At 35.9% G+C, this 20987-nt stretch overlaps 1 protein-coding gene across 7 annotated transcripts; it reads right to left on the reverse strand.

Moving 5' to 3' along the window:
• Nucleotides 1-134: 134 nt before the first annotated feature.
• Nucleotides 135-15711, reverse strand: LOC131149846 (3-hydroxyacyl-[acyl-carrier-protein] dehydratase, mitochondrial-like). Of its 7 annotated transcripts, none has more exons than XM_058100615.1 (5): nucleotides 15416-15692; nucleotides 3455-5098; nucleotides 1261-3327; nucleotides 568-683; nucleotides 135-479 (listed from the first exon to the last, which is right to left on the reverse strand). In XM_058100615.1, exons 3-5 carry the CDS (start codon nucleotides 1504-1506, stop codon nucleotides 371-373), a joined length of 471 nt encoding a protein of 156 aa, XP_057956598.1. In that variant the 5' UTR covers nucleotides 1507-3327; nucleotides 3455-5098; nucleotides 15416-15692; the 3' UTR covers nucleotides 135-370. The 7 variants fall into 7 exon arrangements, with proteins under 7 accessions (XP_057956598.1, XP_057956596.1, XP_057956597.1 ...); XM_058100613.1 differs by lacking the exon at nucleotides 3455-5098 and adding an exon at nucleotides 9158-9232 and having other exon boundaries at nucleotides 1261-1669; XM_058100614.1 differs by lacking the exon at nucleotides 3455-5098 and adding an exon at nucleotides 14825-15146 and having other exon boundaries at nucleotides 1261-1663.
• Nucleotides 15712-20987: the final 5276 nt, after the last annotated feature.

Genomic DNA, 20987 nt, shown 5'->3' on the forward strand with positions numbered 1-20987 from the left:
TATGTTGGTTCACAAGATGTGTATTCCAAAGAATAGATTAGTTTATTATACTTACAATTAATTATACAAAAAACAAACTTGTTATTATAAGGCAAATAAAAAACTCAAATTTTTTACGAATAACTAACAAGAAATGGATAAGGAATAATTATTTTTCAAATTTTACCATAGGAATGTACAAGGAATAACTATTGCCTCTACTCTCAAAATTCTAATTGTATTGCATCATATTCCCAGAAATAGCTGTTATGCAAACCAAACGTAAGAGCAGCAATGAAGCAGACCAATAAGTGGAAAGTTATTCTTAGCCTGAGCATTGAACACGCCTGGTTTGTTATGTTACAGACATCTACCATAAAACAAAATTCAATCAGCCCAAAGAATGCACTTGCTCCACTGCTAGACTTGATAAGATTGCCATGGCTTCACCATCGACAATAAGTTCACCATTTTTGAAGCACTTCGTTGAGAACTTTGTGCTGGACCACAGAACCACAGAGAGAAGTCAAAAGGTCATGACCTAAGATTTAACAAAATGGTGCCAACAATTTTAGTAGTGTGGCTTACAAGTATCTCTTCTTGTTTTCTCTTATATTAATTGCCTGTACCACACCAACAACCTCATCTCCAATATAAACTGGCTGTCTGAAGTGCAAGCTTTGTGAAACATAAACAGCTCCTGGCTGGACAGTACCAAGATAATTTCAGAAATTTAGACAATCTTCAACTTGCAAAAGTGTCAAAACATGGTTCCCCAACAGAGCATAAAATCTGAATCACTCACTTGATGCTTAGCAGTGGAACTAGTCTCTCCATAAGGAAGAAATATTAGAACTCGGAAAAAAACTTGGTATCCAATAGGTTCACCAAAGACATGCCAAGCTTGCATCAGGTCAAATAGCTTATGTGGCTCCAGATTATTGGAGAGGGCACGATACCCTAGGGGCATGTAGAAGTTGTCAATCATGTTCAGATTGATTTGGTCATCAACTTTATGTATCACATTTCAAAAGTTTTTCTAACTTTCAAATTAACGGAGCACCACCGAGTAACTCCAAGCCTTCCAATCGCTATAACTATTTATGCAAAGACATCTCCTAGTTGTTGTTCATTGTTTGGAACATCCTTATCTCCCTCTAGCAAGTCATGCATGAAACAGAACAGATGCATGCAAGCCTGACTTCTCAGAATTATACCATAATTTTCTCGCTCAGATAATAAATAAAGTGATTAAAGGGTTAAAGAGGATAACTGACTTACAAAATGAGAAGAAATAATCTGAGGAAACAGAGCAGAAACAAGCATCCCGTGGACAATCCGATCTTTAAATCCAGCATTTTGGGCAGTCTCACAATTGAAATGTAGAGGATTCAAGTCATGAGCCACCTTTGAATATTCAAGAATATCTTGATTTGAGTATATCCTTGTTTGCCTAAATGTATCTCCAGATTTGAGTATATGCAGCGACAAGGATGAACAACATCTAATACGATTCATAAGCATCATTGCAGAGGACTGTAAGGGCTGTTCTGAAGGTTGTCTCTCAGATGGAACAGGAAGCTATGCAACATAATATTTTCATATAGCAGGACTTGCTGGTTATACTGTGAGGGCTTTGAATGCTTTTACAAGTTAATTATTAGCCCAGCAAATGTGTCAACACCTGCAACTTAGATCAAATGATTTTAGTTTTGGTTTTGTATGGCTAAAAGAATTATTTCCTATCCAATACACACACACACACATAGGATGTCGTTAATGTAAGAGGCTTGAATAAGAGTAGCCATTTTAGCAGCAAATATTATATTGCCTATACGTGACATAAGACAAGGGCAGGGCAATGTTGAAGTAATGATGTATCATCCATGTATGCCAACAACTTTTACATTAGAAATGGTAACAAGAAGAAGGTGCAAAGGTCTTGCCATGCATGCGTGCACACACACAAACTCTAAATCAGAGAGAGAGTAGCAATAAACAACCAAAATGTCAAAACCTCAATGACGACAACAATAACAAGCCTTAGTCCCTGTTAAAGTTTGATATACATTGTTGGCCCACAACCTAATAGTTTAAACGTTCAGATAAAGTGAAAATCTAACATGATATCAAAGCTTATTACAAGGAGGTTCTGGTTCTAGTCTCATAGCCTGCGTTTATTTAAAAGTTATTATTATTATTATATTCCCTAAAGTGGGTATTTTTTATCATTTGTTTATCTCTTTATGTGCTATCCGGCTGCATGTGCAGAAGCGTGTTAAAGCTTGATTTACATTGTTGGCCCACAATCTAATATTAAAATATGTAGATTTAGGAAAATATAAATCAGTTCAGAAACAAGAAAGAAATAATTTTCTGAATCCTGATAACACTCGCTGCTATCATAGCTACATACAGCAAAGTGCATCAAGCTTCAAACTCAATTTTTACTTCAAAATCAGAATGGTTACGAAATCATTAATATAAACATCCAAATTACAGGTAGTTTAGCAACTTTGAGAGAATCAAACATCATAGTTCAGCTCAATGATCAAACCAATAATACAGAATCTCTCCAACACCAGTCCTTGGCAAATGGTCATTCCACAAGAGCGAGCGTTACCCGCTTTAAAAGTGATCCTACACCTAAGATGGAGTAAACCCAATCCGTATCTAATAAAAATTTAAAAAGATAAATTATTAAATTTCAAGTATTTGTAAGATTTGAACTCCTATGGACATTGAAACAATATGACCCATTACTTCTTGATATGTAATAAGATATTTTTTTTTTTAACAAAAAACCCCAACTTTATTAATAGTCCTCACTTATGGCAAAGGAAAACCATGGTTACAAACATGCCACAAGAGAATTACAAATCAACAAGCAAAACCATCCCAGGCAACAAAACCAAAACAAGCCTAACAAAACTCGTACCATAATCCAACTAAAACAAACTAAACAAGATCATATGAAGCAAAACAAAACAAACACAAAATAAACAATATACCTGCAAACTGGAGACAAAAACCTGCAAAACAAAACCTGAGGAAAACATAGGAGAATCAAATGAAGACATTTGAAAGCGAAGGCTTAGAATACTCATCTTATCCATCCGAATTAGACCTCTTTTTTTACTCGGCAGCGCATTACCTACAAAATATCTCCTCGTATTGCCTCCCTCGCCTTGACGAGCCAAGTAATCCGCCACCTGATTACCTTCTCTAAATTAGTGTTTTATAGAGAACTGAAGATCTTGTAGCTCCTCTAACAATTCCCAAAAGTCCCACAAGTATCACGAAGAGCAAATTCCAGATGTGATCCATCCCACCACCAATTCCGAGTCACTGTCAACACAAATATTATGATATCCCAACTCTTTACAAAACCGATCACCACTAGTAAGAGCCTACAACTCCACTCCATTATTAGTACCTGACTCAAATTTTTCAAAGAAAGCGGTCTTAATATTACCTGATAAGTCGCGGATGATACCACCACCACCACAAGAACCCGGATTTCCTCTACAAGAGCCATCAATATTTAGCTTCAACCAACCTACTGGAGGCTTTTCCCAGACAACTTTTCGAGGAGATCTAACCTTCGATGTTATCGATTTCACTTAGAACTCTTCCAATAAATTCTTGTCTATAGAAGACAGAGAACCCTCCACGCCTTCTACAATTTTAGCGAGCTAAAACCTCACCAATAACCAAATAGCATTCCCCAACTCATACTTATCATTCATGCGGGCTTTACAACGTCTAAGCCAAAGTCTCCAAGAAATTATAGTAGGTAACAAACCGATGATCGTACCTTTTTGAGTTGATTTTTTGGCGCATTTGAACCATCTACTAATTTTCACCCTCCAAGGTTCATCATCAAAGTTTAGAATTCCCAAGACAAATGCTGCTCCCTTCCAGACCATACTTGCGATGGAACCCGTCCTCAGAACATGATTGAGAGATTCCTCCTTTCTAGCCATGCAACAGTTGCAACATGAGACCATATCAATTCCTAGTTTCCGCACTCTCTCATCTATAGGAAGATATTGGAACATGACTTTCCATATACACATCGATACTTTCTTAGGTAGAAGTTTATGCCAGACCCACTCCATCCACAGGTACTACTCCCCTTTAACTCTTATCACCTCCCAAGCCAAGGTAGTTGAAAATATTTCATCTATGGAATTCCAAATAAACACGTCAAACCCCCGATTTATGCTTTATAGATGATAACAAACTCTCATCCATTTTGGGGACTCCTACCAAATCTTTCAACATATCAGTATCCCAATTCTCCGACTCCTAGCAATCTTGAATCTTAAACTCAGGATGTTGGACCGTGTGAGAACACTTTGCAAGGGGACCACTGCTCAACCACTTATCAAACCAAAAAGAAGTTTTTCCTTCTCTAACCTTCACATAAACATTCTCATAGACTTCTGAAAGATCATTAAGATTGTCTTCCAAAATCGACAGCTCGTAGGAGTGTAATTGATAGAAGCCATGTGACTTGTTTTAACGTATTTAGCCTTAAAGAAACAGGTCCAAAGATTATCTAACGTCATCAGTCTCCAAGCAAACTTCATGTGAAAAGATCTTTGAACATCATTTAAGTCTTTTATGCCGACACCCCCTTCAACTAAGGGTTTGTAAACCTTTGACCGACCACACCATTTCATTTTCGCCCAACCATTACTCTCCCCAGAGAAAAGAATAAAGAATGGAATTAATATTTCTAACCACCACCAAAGAAACTGAGAGAATCGCTAGCGTATGAGTTGCCATGCAAGATAAAACATGTCGAATAAGGATGAGGCGACCTCCCTATGACAACAACCTTATCTTCCAACTTGCCACCTTATTTCGAACTTTTAACACCAACGGATCAAGTATTATAGCAGTAAGGCGACCAGAAATCAAAGGAGCCCCAAGGTACATCATTGGAAAATTTACTTCCACAAAACCCATCAAGCGTAATAGCCCCCTTCTTCTAGAAATGTTGATATTGTTAGATAAAAAGAGAGCTGATTTCTCCTTATTGATTAATTGGTCAGACCAACTTTCACACAAATCCAACGTCTTCAAAAGCATCTTCAAAGATCTCCTTTCCCTGTTTAGCAAAAACAAGCAAGTCATCCGCATATAATGTAACGCCCCAAACCTGCCAAGTAGGGTCTAGGGTGTTATGAGATCAGTCACACGTCTTTATACCATTCACGCAGCAAAATTATTTAAACATCCTCAAATAAAATACCAGAGTACTATATTCATACATTCAAACTCATAAAGAAGCATAACCAAATTCTTCATATTACATATCCAAAAAAGATATTAAACTTAGAACTGTACAAAAATTTGTTCTTCAAACCACTCACAAAACTAAACCCCGCGTCGGAGCTATCTAAGTTCGATCACCTGAAAGACCTAAAAAGAATAATAAATCGCCGGGGTGAGACACCTCTTAGTAAAGAAGAAAAAACTATACTAGTATGTGGCAGAGAGTTTAGTACATACAAAAATAATCATCTATTATTCAATATCATTATCACCAAAGAATCCGCATCATCAATTACATCACTGACATCGGATAACATAAATACAACATAAATATTTTAGTGATAATTCCCAAGAATAAGGAAATTTACTCGCTCATACAAGTAACTTCTCTCTGCTCTAACACTAATACTAGGGCACTCACCTTACTCAATAAGCTCTCAGCTTATGTATCCAGGCAAAATCTCCGAGAATAGGGAAGATTATCAGCCCATACAAGTAGCTTCCCTCTGCTCTGGTACCAACAGAAAATTATCAGGGCACTTGCCTTTCTCAACAAGCCCTTGGGTAGAGAATTCTACTTTACCACACATCCAATGCTAATCATTTCACAGAGATCCACGTATACACGCATATCACAATCCATCCACACAGGATAGACACATACTTCATTTACACCCACACAAGATCCATATCCACACAAGTAATACAGTCCTCATGGGACACATATCCACACAGGAATATCGTCCACATAGGGCTCACAACCACACAGGTTACAAATTCACGCACACAACATCGTTCATAGTAAATCGGTAAAACAAACTCCTCATTCCATTGCCAATGTTTTACCTCCTTAATATAAATGCCCATATAACGACCTCCTCATACCACTGCCAACGTTACATGACGATTTATATTAGGTACGATATAACGACCTCCTCATACCACTACTAACGTTATATCCTCCTCATACCACTGTCAACGTTATATCGCAATTTACATGAACCATAGTACAATACACATCCATGGCATAACCAATCATCTAGGCACATCAACGCATTCACCACAGTATTCACAGTCAAACATTATTCACAACTAAACAATATTCACAATCAAACATTATTCACAGCTGAACAGTATTCACAATCAAGCAGAATTTACAACCCAATCAGTAATCACAGGCGAACAATAATCATAATCACGCAGTACTCGCAACCTTTTAATTACGAAAGTTATTTTCATACCACACGGTTTTTCGTCAAATATGAAATATAATAAAAATCATTATTTTTCAAATGTCTAACTGTTCAGATAAATCATACCTATATATATATTTGTATACTCAAAATTAACCGATTTAAAATTAATAAAAAGCTGCTATAATGTTTTCCCCTTACTCCTCGAGATTTTGCTTAAACCGAACGGAAAACGAGATTAGTTTAACCTAACTTATTTAGTTTAACCCCGGGATATTTATCATTTATCATCTCCTAGGCCCACACACTCTCATTACTTGATTTAATATTGAAAAATACCCTACTTACCCTGATTTTGGAGTGGTTACCAAGTATCCCAAATTGAAAATCTGCTACGCCTATGTTACAAAGAATCTTCTCAGGGACCTCATGGTGATTTCTGATCGTCAATCCGGACTGAATTGGGTCTAAAATCGAAGAGAGAAGGTGAGGGAGTCGTAGGTAGAGAGAGAGTGGCGTAAAGGGAGAGAATTTATCGCTTAAAATGAAAGCTTCCCTATTTATAAGCAGGGCTTCGTCGACAAGACACGTGGATTCGTCGACGAGCCTAAGAAGAACGTTTGTCGACGAAACTGTGAGTTCGTCGACGAATCTCAGAAATACCCAAAACCTCTCCCAGTAAATCTTCGTCGACAAGACACATATACTCGTCGACGAAACCCAGAAGATCGTTCATCAACGAGAAGATCAAATTCGTCGACGAGTCCCTGCTTGATACCTTTTTAAATTTCTTTTCCCTTTCTTTTATTTTCCCCTTTTTCCTTCTATTTATTTTCTTTTATTTTTCTGAGTTCAAATAATTACATTCTCCCCTCCTTAAAAGAATTTCGTCCTTGAAATTCGTTATTCAACATATATTTTATTACACATTACACACATTTCAATCCATTCAGCATGTAAGTAATTGCATCACCCACAGTTAAATAAAACTTATTACTTATCTCAACTTAAACACGTTATCTGCGCCTCTAGCAGTGTCCCCCTCAGTCGTACCAAGAATATACACACGCGTCGGGCCGCCACCACCGCGAGGCATTGGGTTGCTCCTCCGATTCTGATTTGGAGCAAGTGCATTGTTCGGCGGTGCCCGACACTCCTGGGCTATATGGCCATATCTGTCATACCTGTAGCACACGATACCCCTACCCCAGCATTCTCCCCAATGTCTTTGATTGCATCTAGAATAGTGAGGGCATGACAAATCGCCCTTTTGTCCTCGATCATTCCTTTCTAACCTCTGGCCCGCAGTATCTCTATCTCTCCTCCAAGACCCTTGTCTAACATTTGAATGGTGTCTGGGAGACATGGGTCTCTTCTTCTGTTTGGACGTCTCTGCACCTCTCTGCAGACTTGACTCTGCAACGGTGGCTTTATCCACCAGTTCTGTGAAGTCTTGTATCTGCAAACATGTCATGTGCTCATGAATCCTCTGATTTAGGCCCCTTTCAAACTCTCGCCTTTTGATACTCATCTGGAACCATGAAAGATGCAAAACAAGAAAGTTCTAGGAACCTAATAGCATACTGTTGAACTGTGAGGCGCCCCTGAGTCAAGTTGAAAAAATCCTCCACCTTCGCATTCCTGATGGTGGCGGGAAAATATCGGCTGAAGAAGACTTGTTTGAAACGACCCCAAGTCATCGCTATAGGTACTGCTCGTTGTTCTTACAACAGCTTCACTGCTAGCCACCACCGTTCAGCTTCTCTGGTCATTTTGAAGGTGGCGAAAAGAACTTTATGTTCCTCAGTACAATTCAGCACTACCAATATCTTCTCCATCTCTTACATCCAAGTCTCGGCCCTGATTGGGTCAGTGCCACCCGCAAAAGATGAGGGTTTCAGGCGGGTGAATTGATCAATCGTACAGTCCTGATTTACTAGTGGGTGGCTTGATCCCCTGAAATCTCAACTCATCTCTTCTCTAACCTGACGAGCTATACCTCGCAACAATCGGAAGGTTTCAATCTCATCTCTGTTGGAAGCTCCCAATCTGTTTCCTCCTCCATCGTCCACGTCTTTACCTCTAAGATCCATCTTGAATATATAATAGAGGCAAATTTATAATTTCTACATCTTAACATAACTGGCATCATCATGAAATAAGAAACCAAATTAATATTTAAATCCTCAATTAAACATCCAACACCCAATTATCCACAATCATCTTAACCTTCAAATTCAAATTCCAAGTTTCAGTCTCTCTACTTGGAAACATCACCGTAGATGGATTTACCATGGTTTTTTGAAACGGTTGACTAATTCAGAAAATCACAGAAGTCCGTCAAGGGATTTCTGCCTCCAATCTACAAAACAAAACCCAAATTCCTATCAATACCTTAATCTACCCGTTCCTATCCTCATCCAACTTAAACCTATACTCTAGTATTAATCCTCCTAAAGCCTGCAGAATCTATAACCTAAAGCTCTTATACCACTTGTAACGCCTCGAACCTGTCAAGTGGGGCCCATGGTGTTATGAGATCAATCACACATCTCTGATATCATTCACACAGCAAAATTATTTAAACATCCTCAAATAAAATACCAAAGTACTATATTCATACATTCAAACTCATAAAGAAGCATAACCAAATTCTCCATATTACATATCCAGATAAGAAATTAAACTTAGAATTGTACATAAATCCGTTCTTCAAACCACTCACAAAACTAAACCCCACGTCGGAGCTATCTAAGCTCGATCACCTGAAAGACCTGAAAAGAATAATAAATCGCCAGGGTGAGACATCTCTCAGTATGGAAGAAAAAACTATAACAGTGTGTGGTAAAGAGTTTTGTACATACAAAAATAATCATCTATTATTCAATATCATTAGCACCAAAGAATCCGCATCATCAATTACATCACGGACATCTGATAACATACACAACATAAATACTTTAGTGATAATTCTGAGAATAAGGAAGTTTACCCGCCCATACAAGTAGCTTCCCTCTACTCTAACACTAATGCTAGGGCACTCACTTTACTCAGTAAGCCCTCAGGTTATGTATCCAAGCAAAGTCTCTGAGAATATGGTAGATTACCTGCCCAAACAAGTAACTTCCCTCTGCTCTAGTACCAACAGAAAATTACCAGGGCACTCGCCTTTCTCAGCAAGCCCTCGGGTAGAGAATTCTAGTTTACCATAAATACTTAATTAAAGTTACACGCATCCAATGCTAATCATTTCACAGAGATCCACGTATACACGCATATCACAACTCATCCACACAGGATATACACATACATCATTCACACCCACTCAGGGTCCATATCCACACAAATAATACAGTCCTCACAACTCACATCCACACAGGTTACAAATTCACGCACTCAACCTCGTTCATAGTAAATCAGTAAAACAAACTTCTCATTCCACTGCCAATGTTTTACCCACTTAATATAAATGCCCATGTAACGACCTCCTCATACCACTGCCAAAGTTATATGGCGATTTATATCAGGTACGATATAACGACCTCCTCAAACCACTACCAACGCTATATCGCAATTTACATGAACCATAGTACAATACACATCCATGGCATAACCAATCATCTAGGCACATCAACGCATTCACCACAATATTCACAATCAAACATTATTCACAGCTAAACAGTATTCACAATCAAACATTATTCACAGCTGAACAGTATTCACAATCAAGCAGAATTTACAACCCAACCAGTAATCACAAGCGAACAATAACCATAATCACACAGTACTCGCAACCTTTTAATTACGAAAATTATTTTCATACCACACGGTTTTCCCCCAAATATGAAATATAATAAAAATCATTATTTTCCAAATGTCTAACTGTTCAGATAAATCATACCTATATATATATATATATATATATTTGTATACTCGAAATTAGCCGGTTTAAAATTGATGAAAAGTTGCTATAATGTTTTCCCCTTACCTGCTCCTCGAGATTCTGCTTAAACCGAACAGAAAACGAGACCCTATATTCCAAAAATCCTAACTTAATTAGTTTAATCCCAGGATATTTATCATTTATCATCTCCTAGACCCACACGCTCTCATTACTTGATTTAATATTAAAAAATACCCTACTTACCCTTATTTTGAAGTAGAGCCCAAGTACTTCAAATTGAAAATCTACTCCGCCTATGTTGCAGTGAATCTTCCTAGGGACTTCATGGTGGTTCCTGATCGTCAATCCGGGCTGAATTGGGTCCAAAATCGAAGAGAGAAGGTGAGGGAGTCGTAGGTAGAGAGAGAGTGGCGTGAGGAGAAAGAATTTCTCTCTTAAAATGAAAGCTTCCCTATTTATAGGCAGGGCTTCATCGACGAGACACGTGGATTCGTCGACGAGCCTAAGAAGAATGTTCATCGACAAAACCGTGAGTTTGTCGACGAATCTCAGAAATACCTAAAACCTCTCTCGGTAAATCTTCGTCGACGAGACACATATACTCATCGACAAAACCCAAAAGATCGTTCATTGACGAGAAGATCAAATTCATCGAGAAGTCTCTCCCTGATACCTTTGTAAATTTCTTTTTCCTTTCTTTTATTTTCCCCTTTTTCCTTCTATTTATTTTCTTTTATTTTTCTGAGTTTAGGTTATTACATATAATAGATAAGAGATTAAAGGAGCTCCCCTCGAAAGATAAAAATTTCCAATCCTGCCTTCCTCAAAAAAAAATTTTAATAATCTAAAAAGAATTTCTTCCATCAAAATAAATAAATGTAAAGACAGAGGATCACCTTGCCGAAGACCCCATTGAAACTTGAAGAAACCCCTATACATACCTTTCATCATGATCGAAAATCATGGAGTCTTAACACACTCTGCTATTAAGTTGCAAACATGACTAAAGAAGCCAAAACCCTCCAAGACCCAAATAAAAAATCTCCAGTCAACTCTATCATAAGCCTTTGCCATATCCACTTTTAAAACTACATTTGCCCCTTTACTCTTTCTGTTTATTGAGTGAACCATTACCTGCGCCAGAGTAATATTTTCAAAAATACTTCTACCCGGGAGAAAAGCACTTTGCTCCGAAGACAGAATTCTATTCAGGCAGCGCGTCCATTGACCTACAATAATTTTTGAAAAAATTTTGTATGCGACAAAACACAGGCTAATTAGTTTAAAATCCTTCACCTTAGGAATAAGAACAAAATATGAAGACATGAAAAATTTGAGAAGAGATTCTCCACTGAAAAATTCCTTTGCAGCTACCAGCAAATCCTCTTTAACAAAGTCCCAACAAGATTTGTAAAATCCTTATCCAAACCCATCAGGTCCTAGACTACCATCTTTTGGGATAGAATTTAGAGTTATTTTCAGCTCCATTTCTGAAGGATCTTTGACCTTCATTAGAAATCTCCCTAGAGATAAGCTGGCTCAAATCAGGTAGTACTCTATTAGACTGTTCCGCGAGAAAATTTTGAAAATACTTAACCGCACCTTCATGAATCGCCTTAGGGGACACCAGAACCGTACCATCCTCTAAGACCATAGAATTAATCATCGAAAAATTCCTTTTATGATTAATAACCGCATGAAAAAACTTGGAATTTTGATCACCCTCCATCAACCATCGCTTCTTCGCAAGATGAGCAACACGGGTTTCCTTTCTTTTATCCCAATAATCTAGTTCATATTTTGTAACCAAGAAGTCCATCTCCACCTCCAGACTATAACCCCTTTGTAACTGCTCCTCCAGGTCTATCATTCGATTCTCTAAATCCTTGATATTAAGGTCCACTGGGCCAAAGACCTCTACATTCCACCTTTTTAAAGTAACTTTAGCCTTTTTAAGCTTAGCAGCCAACATACACATGCCCGAAACCTGAACTGGTTCCATCCAAATCTGATGTATAAAAGGGAAAAAATTTTCATGGGAACTCCACATATTTAGATTCCTAAAAGAAGGTGGCTCATATCTTGTCGAGTGATTTGAGAAGTGTATCAGCAAAGGTTTGTGATCCGACATCTTCCTCACCAAGTATTCCAGCCTAGCAGTTTGAAAAAGATTAATGAACGACACATTCACAAGAGCCTGGTCAAACTTCACCCATCTCCTAGTCGAACCAACATGTCTATTAAACCAAGACATATGCCCACCATGAAATTTTAAATCAAAAACACCATAATTGTTTAAACAATATTAAACTCCTTCATAGCAACTAAAGGTCTAAGCTACCCCCCAATTCGTTCCCCATCCTCCCGAATAATGTTAAAGTCCATAATAAGCCAATGATTCAGCCCTACTTGTAGAGCTTCTAAATCTTTCCAAAGACTCATAAAAGGAGCATTACGCATAAACAAAGGTGATAAGCACTTTTGTCCCATCTAAGACCACCCATCCCACGATCATTTGATTCAACATACTCACTATTTTAAAATCATCATGCTCATTCCACATTACCCACACTTTAACTCTCCTTGCTTCATTCGAACAATAATTAGGAAAATCTAAAAATTGAGCGAAACAAAACATAGAGTCCTCCTGCATGAACGGTTTCGAAAATCAAATATTTCCTAACCAAATTCCTCAAGTGTTTCTTGACATGCCTATACCTCACACGTTCCACACCATCATTTTTGTCCTCATAAATTAAGTCTTACATGACGGGTAATAACCCGTTGGAACTGCCTCACTTTATTACTAGAAGCTTTTAACAAAGGAATTCTGGATTGAGAAAAATTCCCTTCCGAATCATAGCCTTTGTCAGAAGCCAGACCATGAATTTTACTCTCATTCTCTTGAGCAAGTTGAAATTGTTCTGGGTCCAACCCCTTATCTCTTACGTCAGAAGCAAGTTCAGCAGACTCCCTTTCCTCTATCACCATATTCTTTCCAAGAATCTCTTCACCTTGCGCTTTTCCACCCGGCTGATGCACAACAAAATCTTCAACCACCTCTGGAATTTCTTTTCCTCCTTTACTACCTTCATCCATCACCAATGTGTTACGCTCTCTTTGCCCTTCAAGTTGTACCATCTTGCTCTTCCCAACTGTCTAAGAATTGTTGCTAGACCCACCCGCATGCAGTCCCTCATCAATGAGGACCAGGTGAGGACTACCCTCCTCTAAAACCTGTTTTCCTTTATCTGCAACTAACTTTACCTCTTTTTCAATCTCCTTATTTTCAGACACAATAATCGAATCCACCTCCGCATTTTTACTTGCACCTTCTTTTAAACTCTTGTCCTTTCTACGCACCTCCTTCCAAGCTTTGACCTCCTCTTTCTTCCCTTCAATCATTATCTCGTTATTATAAACTGGTTTCGCCTTGATACAATCACCCAACCTACAAGCAACCTTTGTATGGCCCTAACAGAAACACTTTTTGCAATAATAACGCTGCTTCTCATACACCACTTCCTGCCAAACTTGATGTTTTTGACCTACCACCAATGGGAAGCCACTAACTGGATCCTCCTGCAAATCTACTTCCACACAAATTCTCATCCCAATAGCGCGAGTTCTATACAATATGGCATTGTCTGTTCTAAGAAGTTTTCCAAACCTTGTTGCCAGAATTTGAAGACAATCCAAGCGATACAATAGTAACGGCAAACCCAATAGGAAGATCCATTAAGGAGTCATGGATGATTCTTTTTTGACATCAAAATCAACCATCCAATTGAACAAACAGAAATGAGAACCAACCACAACCCGTCCCTCCCTTGCCCATGCGTGTAAATAATCTTTCTCATTCTTCAGATGCAGCAACACGTGATATTGATCCATAAAACTAATCATCGGAACCTCACTGAAACCCCACGTCTTAATAATTTGAAGTTGCAGCACATCTATTGACGGTTTCTTCGATAAGAATTTAAGAACAAGTGCAAACTTCAAATCTTCAACTACTGTCCATCTCAACATCCAAAAAAATGAAGCCTAATTTTCCATTGATTATCTCAGGTTTTCCTCAATGGTAATCAAAATTTAGATTGAGGTACAGATCTTTGAAGTGTCTGCACAAAAGTACGTCTCCCACCAAAGGCATTATTATCCTTCTCAATCATTTTTCCATCCCGTACAAAGTTCAGCCCCTCCACTTGAGGCCCAGACTTGACAGCCCTCTCAATCCCGCCAGCGACCAAGGTCACCGGAGGGCCGCCCATGAAGGGCAAGGAACCAAGTGAATGCTATAAAATGTGATTTGAAAAAATTGGGTTTGTAGTTTGGGTCCAGAATCTGATTAATGGTTTTAAATTTTTTTGTTTTTTTGGGTTGACAAATGTTTTGGGCTTGAAAAACTTTGAGAAAATTGTGAGATCCCTAAATGCAACCGAGAGGGAGAAATCCGTACCATTGCTCGTGGACAAGGGGTGGGAGCAGACCGGCGACGGAGGCTCACTGACTCAGAAGGTCTCCACAGAACGGCCGGTTGTTTCGTTTTCTTTGCCTGAGCAGTGTACAAAGCTAGGGCACTCCAGTTACCAGCCCTTATCGCCGTTCGGAGTCCACCTTCAACGACGCGACGTCCGGCGACGGAGGCTCGCAAGAACTCGCGAGCGAAAGCAAAGGCACAGTTCCCTGCCCTTATCGTCATTAGGAGATCCACCTTCGACGACTCGACGTCCAGCGACGGACGCTCGCAAGAACACGCGAGCGAAAGCTAGGGCACAGTTCTTCCCTCTCCAGAAGAAATAATTTGATTTGAAAGTGAGATTAAATAAGATAATATGACCATTATCAACTGAAAAATATAAATCGAGAGTCATCGAGTTCGTATGATGTATCTCTTGCAAGCATTTTGCCGAAGAGTTCAAGTGCAAATTCAAAACCGCGTTCGTGCACTTCCCCATCGAAAGAAGCAAAACCAATCGATCCATTTGTGCCATTAAATCGCATTAGAAATGGGTAAGATTTCTCAAAATAAAGGTTACAGATTTATTACCTGTGCGAAGATATCTACCCTCTCGTGCAACCGCAAACTACTTTAAATGTCTAAGAATTCATAAGAGATGGAGGCATCGCAATCAGGGGACGACTTGAAGTGGGGCTTAAAGCTTAAACCCAGTTAACCGTTCCCCCGCCGGCGGCGAATGGGTCCTCACTTCCCAGAGAAATCCAGTTAGGTGCTCTCACTTTCAGAGCTCCAGGCTCTGACAACTCTAACCGCATTTGAAAAACAACCATGTCCGGCCGGTTTGGTTTCCCATTTTGCAGATTTGCTAGGGATATTTTTAGCTTATTTTAGGCTTAGTTTACCTTCGCGTTTTTAAAACGAAATTTTAAAATAATAATAATAAATTAAAAAACCTTATCATCTCATTAGGAGTTTTTTCCCGTTTTATTATTATAAATAAATAAAATATTAAATAATACTCTTACTATGAAAATATTTCTTAAAATAATGTTCACGTAATCTCAGTTTGATGCTGCGAGATTTAATAATCCAGTGAATAAGAAGCTGACGTGTGGTACGCTGATAAAACAAATCTCGCAGCACCAAACTGTAAGATTTAAATGGCCAACGAATGAGAAGCAGACACGTGCCAAATCTCACAGCATCATGTTGCGAGATTTTAGTGTCCTTATTTTTCCTTTTTCTCAAATAAAATCCTTCTAAAAAGTTAACATATTATATATTTATATATATATATATATATATATATATAAAGAAAAAAAAATGTCAAAAAATTATGAAACACTAAAACTAGATTCAAAAATAAAAATAATAATAAAAAAATCAGTATTTTAAATAATATTTTTAAAATTAAGACAAGTTAAAATTTTAATCAAATAAATGCTCATTTTTATCCTTGAATAAAAAAATAATCATTAATATAACCCAAAAGATAAAAAATAAAATTTTTAATAGAATATAAATTATTTAATTTCAAAACTTGCTTTTTAATTAGTGATATATGAACAATCTTATTGTACATGCACACTGACAAATAAAAAATATAATTTTTAAATGACTTTTTTTTTCAAATAATATATAATAATAATAATAAGTGATGATAAAAGGGGGATTTATTTATTTATTTATTGTAAAATTGCATCATGGTAAGGGGTAAGCATAATTTGGGTTTAACTGAATTAACCGATCGAGTTCAATCAGTTTGGTTCGGTTCTAGATTTAGATAATTTTGGATATTCGATTTTCGGTTCAGGTATGGGGAGTCTTTAATTTGGTTAATTGAATTATCCGAATTACTAATTAATTAATAATTAAATATAAATTAGTAATTTTAATATATGATATATGTTAAATCTTAAATATTTAATCTTAAAAATATCTCTTTTATCAATAAATCCTTTTATTAATTAATTTGGAATTAAATTTAATACAATAAGATTATCTATATATGTATTATTTTAAAAAAAAGTCATTTAAAAATTATATTTTCTATTTGTCAATGTGCATGTACAATAAGATTCCTATGGCACTAATTAAAAAGCAAGTTTTGAAATTAAATAATTTATATTCTATTAAAAATTTTATTTTTTATCTTTTGGGTTATATTAAGGATTATTTTTTTATTCAAGGATAAAAATGAGCATTTATTCGATTAAAATTTTAACTTGTATTAATTTTATAAATATTATTTAAAATACTGATTTTATTTTTATATTTATATTTTTGAATCTAGTTTTAGTGTTTCATAATTTTTTGACGTTTTTTTTCTTCTTTATATATATATAATATGTTAATGTTACCTTTTTGGAAAGATTTTATTTGAGAAAAAGAAAAATGGAAGAAAATAAGGAAACTTAAATCTCATAGTATCATGCTGCGAGATTTGCCACGTGTTTGCTTCTTACTCGCTGACCATTTAAATCTCGCAGTTTGGTGCTACGAGATTTGTTCTACCGCCGTGCCATGCGTCAGCTTCTTATTCGTTGGGTTTTTAAATCTCGCAGCACCAAACTGCGAGATTACGTGAGCATCATTTTGAGAAATATTTTCCCAATAAAAGTATTATTTAATATTTTATTTATCTTTAATAATAAAACGGGAAAAAACTCATCTGATTCGTCTATACGAAATCTATTGTTTAAAGTAATTCTTTGGGCTTAGGGGTGGCAAAACGAGGTAATGAATTGAGTTTGAACATGTCATAAATGGGTTGGGATTAAACGAACTCGAGTTTGGATTGACTCATTTATTAACGGATGACTATTATGTATATCCAAACCTGCACATTTAATGAACAGATCACCCGTTTCAAAACTATAATTTATTTATTTTAAATTTTTTAAAAATATTTCATATAAAATGACATACACACACACACACACACACACATATATATATATATATATATTAAAAATAATCCTTCATTTTATTTTTAAATAGGCAAACCCGCCTAATCCATTTAATAAATGGGTCGGATCCGGATTGATCCGTTTATAAATGAGTCAGCTTATATGAAACCTAAACTCGGTTTAAACGGACGGATCATAGATCACTCATTGTGTTTCGACCCATTTTGCCACCCCTAACCACCCTAATTCTATATGGGAAAGCTTTATTTTTTTTTTCCTTTTTAAGACATCGCTATGTTATGGGTGAACCGACCATGTATATGCCAGTTAGTATGCCCATGCCCACGGGCAAAGGTTGAAGAAGAAAGATATTGATGTAAGTAGGTCTATATGTGTGTGTATATATATGGGCAATTATTTTTTTTAGGGAGTAATGTATCTCAATGACTTTTCAAAAAACCATATGAGATGGATTCCATCTACAAGTTCACTTTTATGTCTTTTCAAACAATTGCTCACATTGTTCTTCAAGAGATTGTTACTTTGTTATATTATTTTAAAAATATTTATTATTTTTATTTTTAAAAAATGAATTGTTAGAAGAAAAAAAATTAACTTTGAATCTTTAATAAAAAAAAGTTATATATAGTGATAGTTTTGTAATGTTTGAAAAAGTAAGAACAACAATGAAATTAAATAAATTTTTTTAAAAAAAATCTCACTTTTAGATTTTAAAAGTTTCAACGTTGTAACTCTTTAAAAATTCTTAAAATAATTAAAATTTAATTTATAAAAATTTGAAAAGTTGACTGCAAAATACATTGACTCTATTTTTACTTTTAAAAAAAAAGTGTAGATAAAAAAGGAGGGTCAAACTCACGCTTAATCTCTAATCCCTTCCGATTTTGTCGGATTAATTTCAAACCATTTTCTACTTTTTTAGAAAAAGTATTTACTTGAAAAAATATTTACTTAGAAGTAATTTGAGATTATTTTTTATAACTACTCCTTTAAATAAGTATTCCTAAAAAAAAAAATTTTAAATAAGTACTCATTTAAGCATAAAACAAATACTGCTTTAATATTCTAAAAACCCCTTATGACAACCCATACCCATAAATATTCTAAACACTCATAATCATTTTAAAATAATACTTGCCTTTAGATATATTTATTTTTTATTATTTTCAAAAATTATTTACTTATTAATCTATTTTCTTAAAGTCGCAGAGCATGCGCATCAAGCATGCCTGCGGCTAGTCTCTAACACTATAAATAGGATTTTTTTATTGACTTTTTTTTCAAAAATACCAAAGTAATTCCTATTACCATTCGTAATTATTCTAAAATACAACTACTCATAATTATGCCAAACTATTCTTGCAATTATGATAAATATATCTCTACAACTGCTCATAATTATCACAAAATATCCTTATATCTACATATAACTATCCGAAAACAATCTCATATTCTTTAGCTCTTGACTATTTTTTATATTTTTTAAATTTTTTTAAAAAATAGAGAGTCGTGGAGCACACATATAGTGTGTGCCCACAACTAGTGTCTAATCTCTAATATTATGTAGGGGATTCTACCTTCAATATATTTTTTTATATATCAAATTATTCCTTTAACTACCCATAATTATCTCTAAATACCTCTATAACTATCCATAACTATTCCAATAATGTCCTTATAATTATGTCAAATTTATCTCTACAACTATTCATAATTATCCTAAAATACCTCTATAGGTACCTATAACCATCCTAAAAAACCTTTTTACTCTATAACTCTTACTATTTTCTTTATATTTTTTTTCAAAATATTTTAAAAATAGAAAGACATCATAGCTAGTATTGTTAAAGAGGATTTTCCTTGATAACAAAAAGCGTCCGCCCCTTAGGTCGCCAAACTACAACGAATAAAAACCTTTAGAAGCGCCAATCTCGTAGGGCAACCTTTTCTTGTTGTTATCTAGTGCCTGCTAACTTCTTTCTCCCATGCTTTCCGTTAGTCAACAACCAACAAAATGTCTTTTTCAAAAATACTAAATTACTACCTGTAACTAGCAATAGTTATTCTAAAGTACCTCATTAACTACTCATAACTATCCCAAACTGAGTCTTATAATTATATCAAATATATCCCTATAACTACTCATAATCATCCCAAACTATCCTTATAACTATTCATAATTATCTCAAACTCCCTTATATTCTTTACTCTTGACTATTTAAAATAAAAAATAAAAATTAGGCCTGAAGCAAACCCATAATGTGTGCCCTGTGACTAGTCAAAATAAAACAAAAGTAAATTATGTAATTTTGTGAGAAAAAAAATAGAATAACAAATTTGTGAAAATGAGTAATGTTATATATTAAGAGTTGTAGTGCCATAGGCTCAGGAAGTTAAAGTAGTGTTGGGATTATGGATTTTGAAACTTTCATTTAGATTTATGAGAATTTAGAAGAAATTTAATATAATTTTAGACTACGTTTTGTCTAAATCCATATAAATTCAAATTCAAACTCTAAAATCAATAGTCTGAAATGCATTATAAGTATTTTCCTCATGAATTTATAGATGACTAGTAATGTAATGACCCGAAGAATAATAGTATTTAAACAATATATATATATATATATATATATATAGAGAGAGAGAGAGAGAGAGAGAGAGAGAGAGAGAGGGAAAAAGGAAATTAAAAAGGAGCACAACAAGTCCTCGTCGACAAGGTGATACTTTAGGCTCGTCGACAAGGATGTGTTTCGTCGACGAGAAGATACCGAGAGGGGGTTTATGGTAATCTGAAATTCGTCGACGAGGAGTGAAGGTTCGTAGACGAACTTCTTCAGGGACTCATTGACGAGGTGACGTGTCTCGTCAACGAATTCGGCTCTATAAATAGTGTAAACCTTGGATTTTTCACGCAAAAAATTAGAAAAATCTCTCTCTCTCTCTCTCTCTCTCTCTCTCTCTCTCTCTCTCTCTCTCCAACCTATGGTTTCTCTCTCCTCTTTCTTCGATTTCGGCTCCATTGTTCACCGAAACGATGATCTGAGGCCACCATGATGCTCTTGGAAAATTTTTCTCCAAATCTACCGGAGCGGACCATTGGTGGGGCAGAGTTGAAATTTGTCCCTGATTTCAGGTAGGGCTTTTTAAGCGAAATTTGGTCTTCCCGTAGTTATAAAAAATGTTATTCACGGAGAAATAATGAAGTTTAGTTCTGAAAGTTGTCATTT

The sequence above is a fragment of the Malania oleifera genome, chromosome 2, assembly GCF_029873635.1.
Source record: "Malania oleifera isolate guangnan ecotype guangnan chromosome 2, ASM2987363v1, whole genome shotgun sequence".
In the NCBI taxonomy this organism is placed as follows: Eukaryota; Viridiplantae; Streptophyta; class Magnoliopsida; order Santalales; family Ximeniaceae; genus Malania; species Malania oleifera.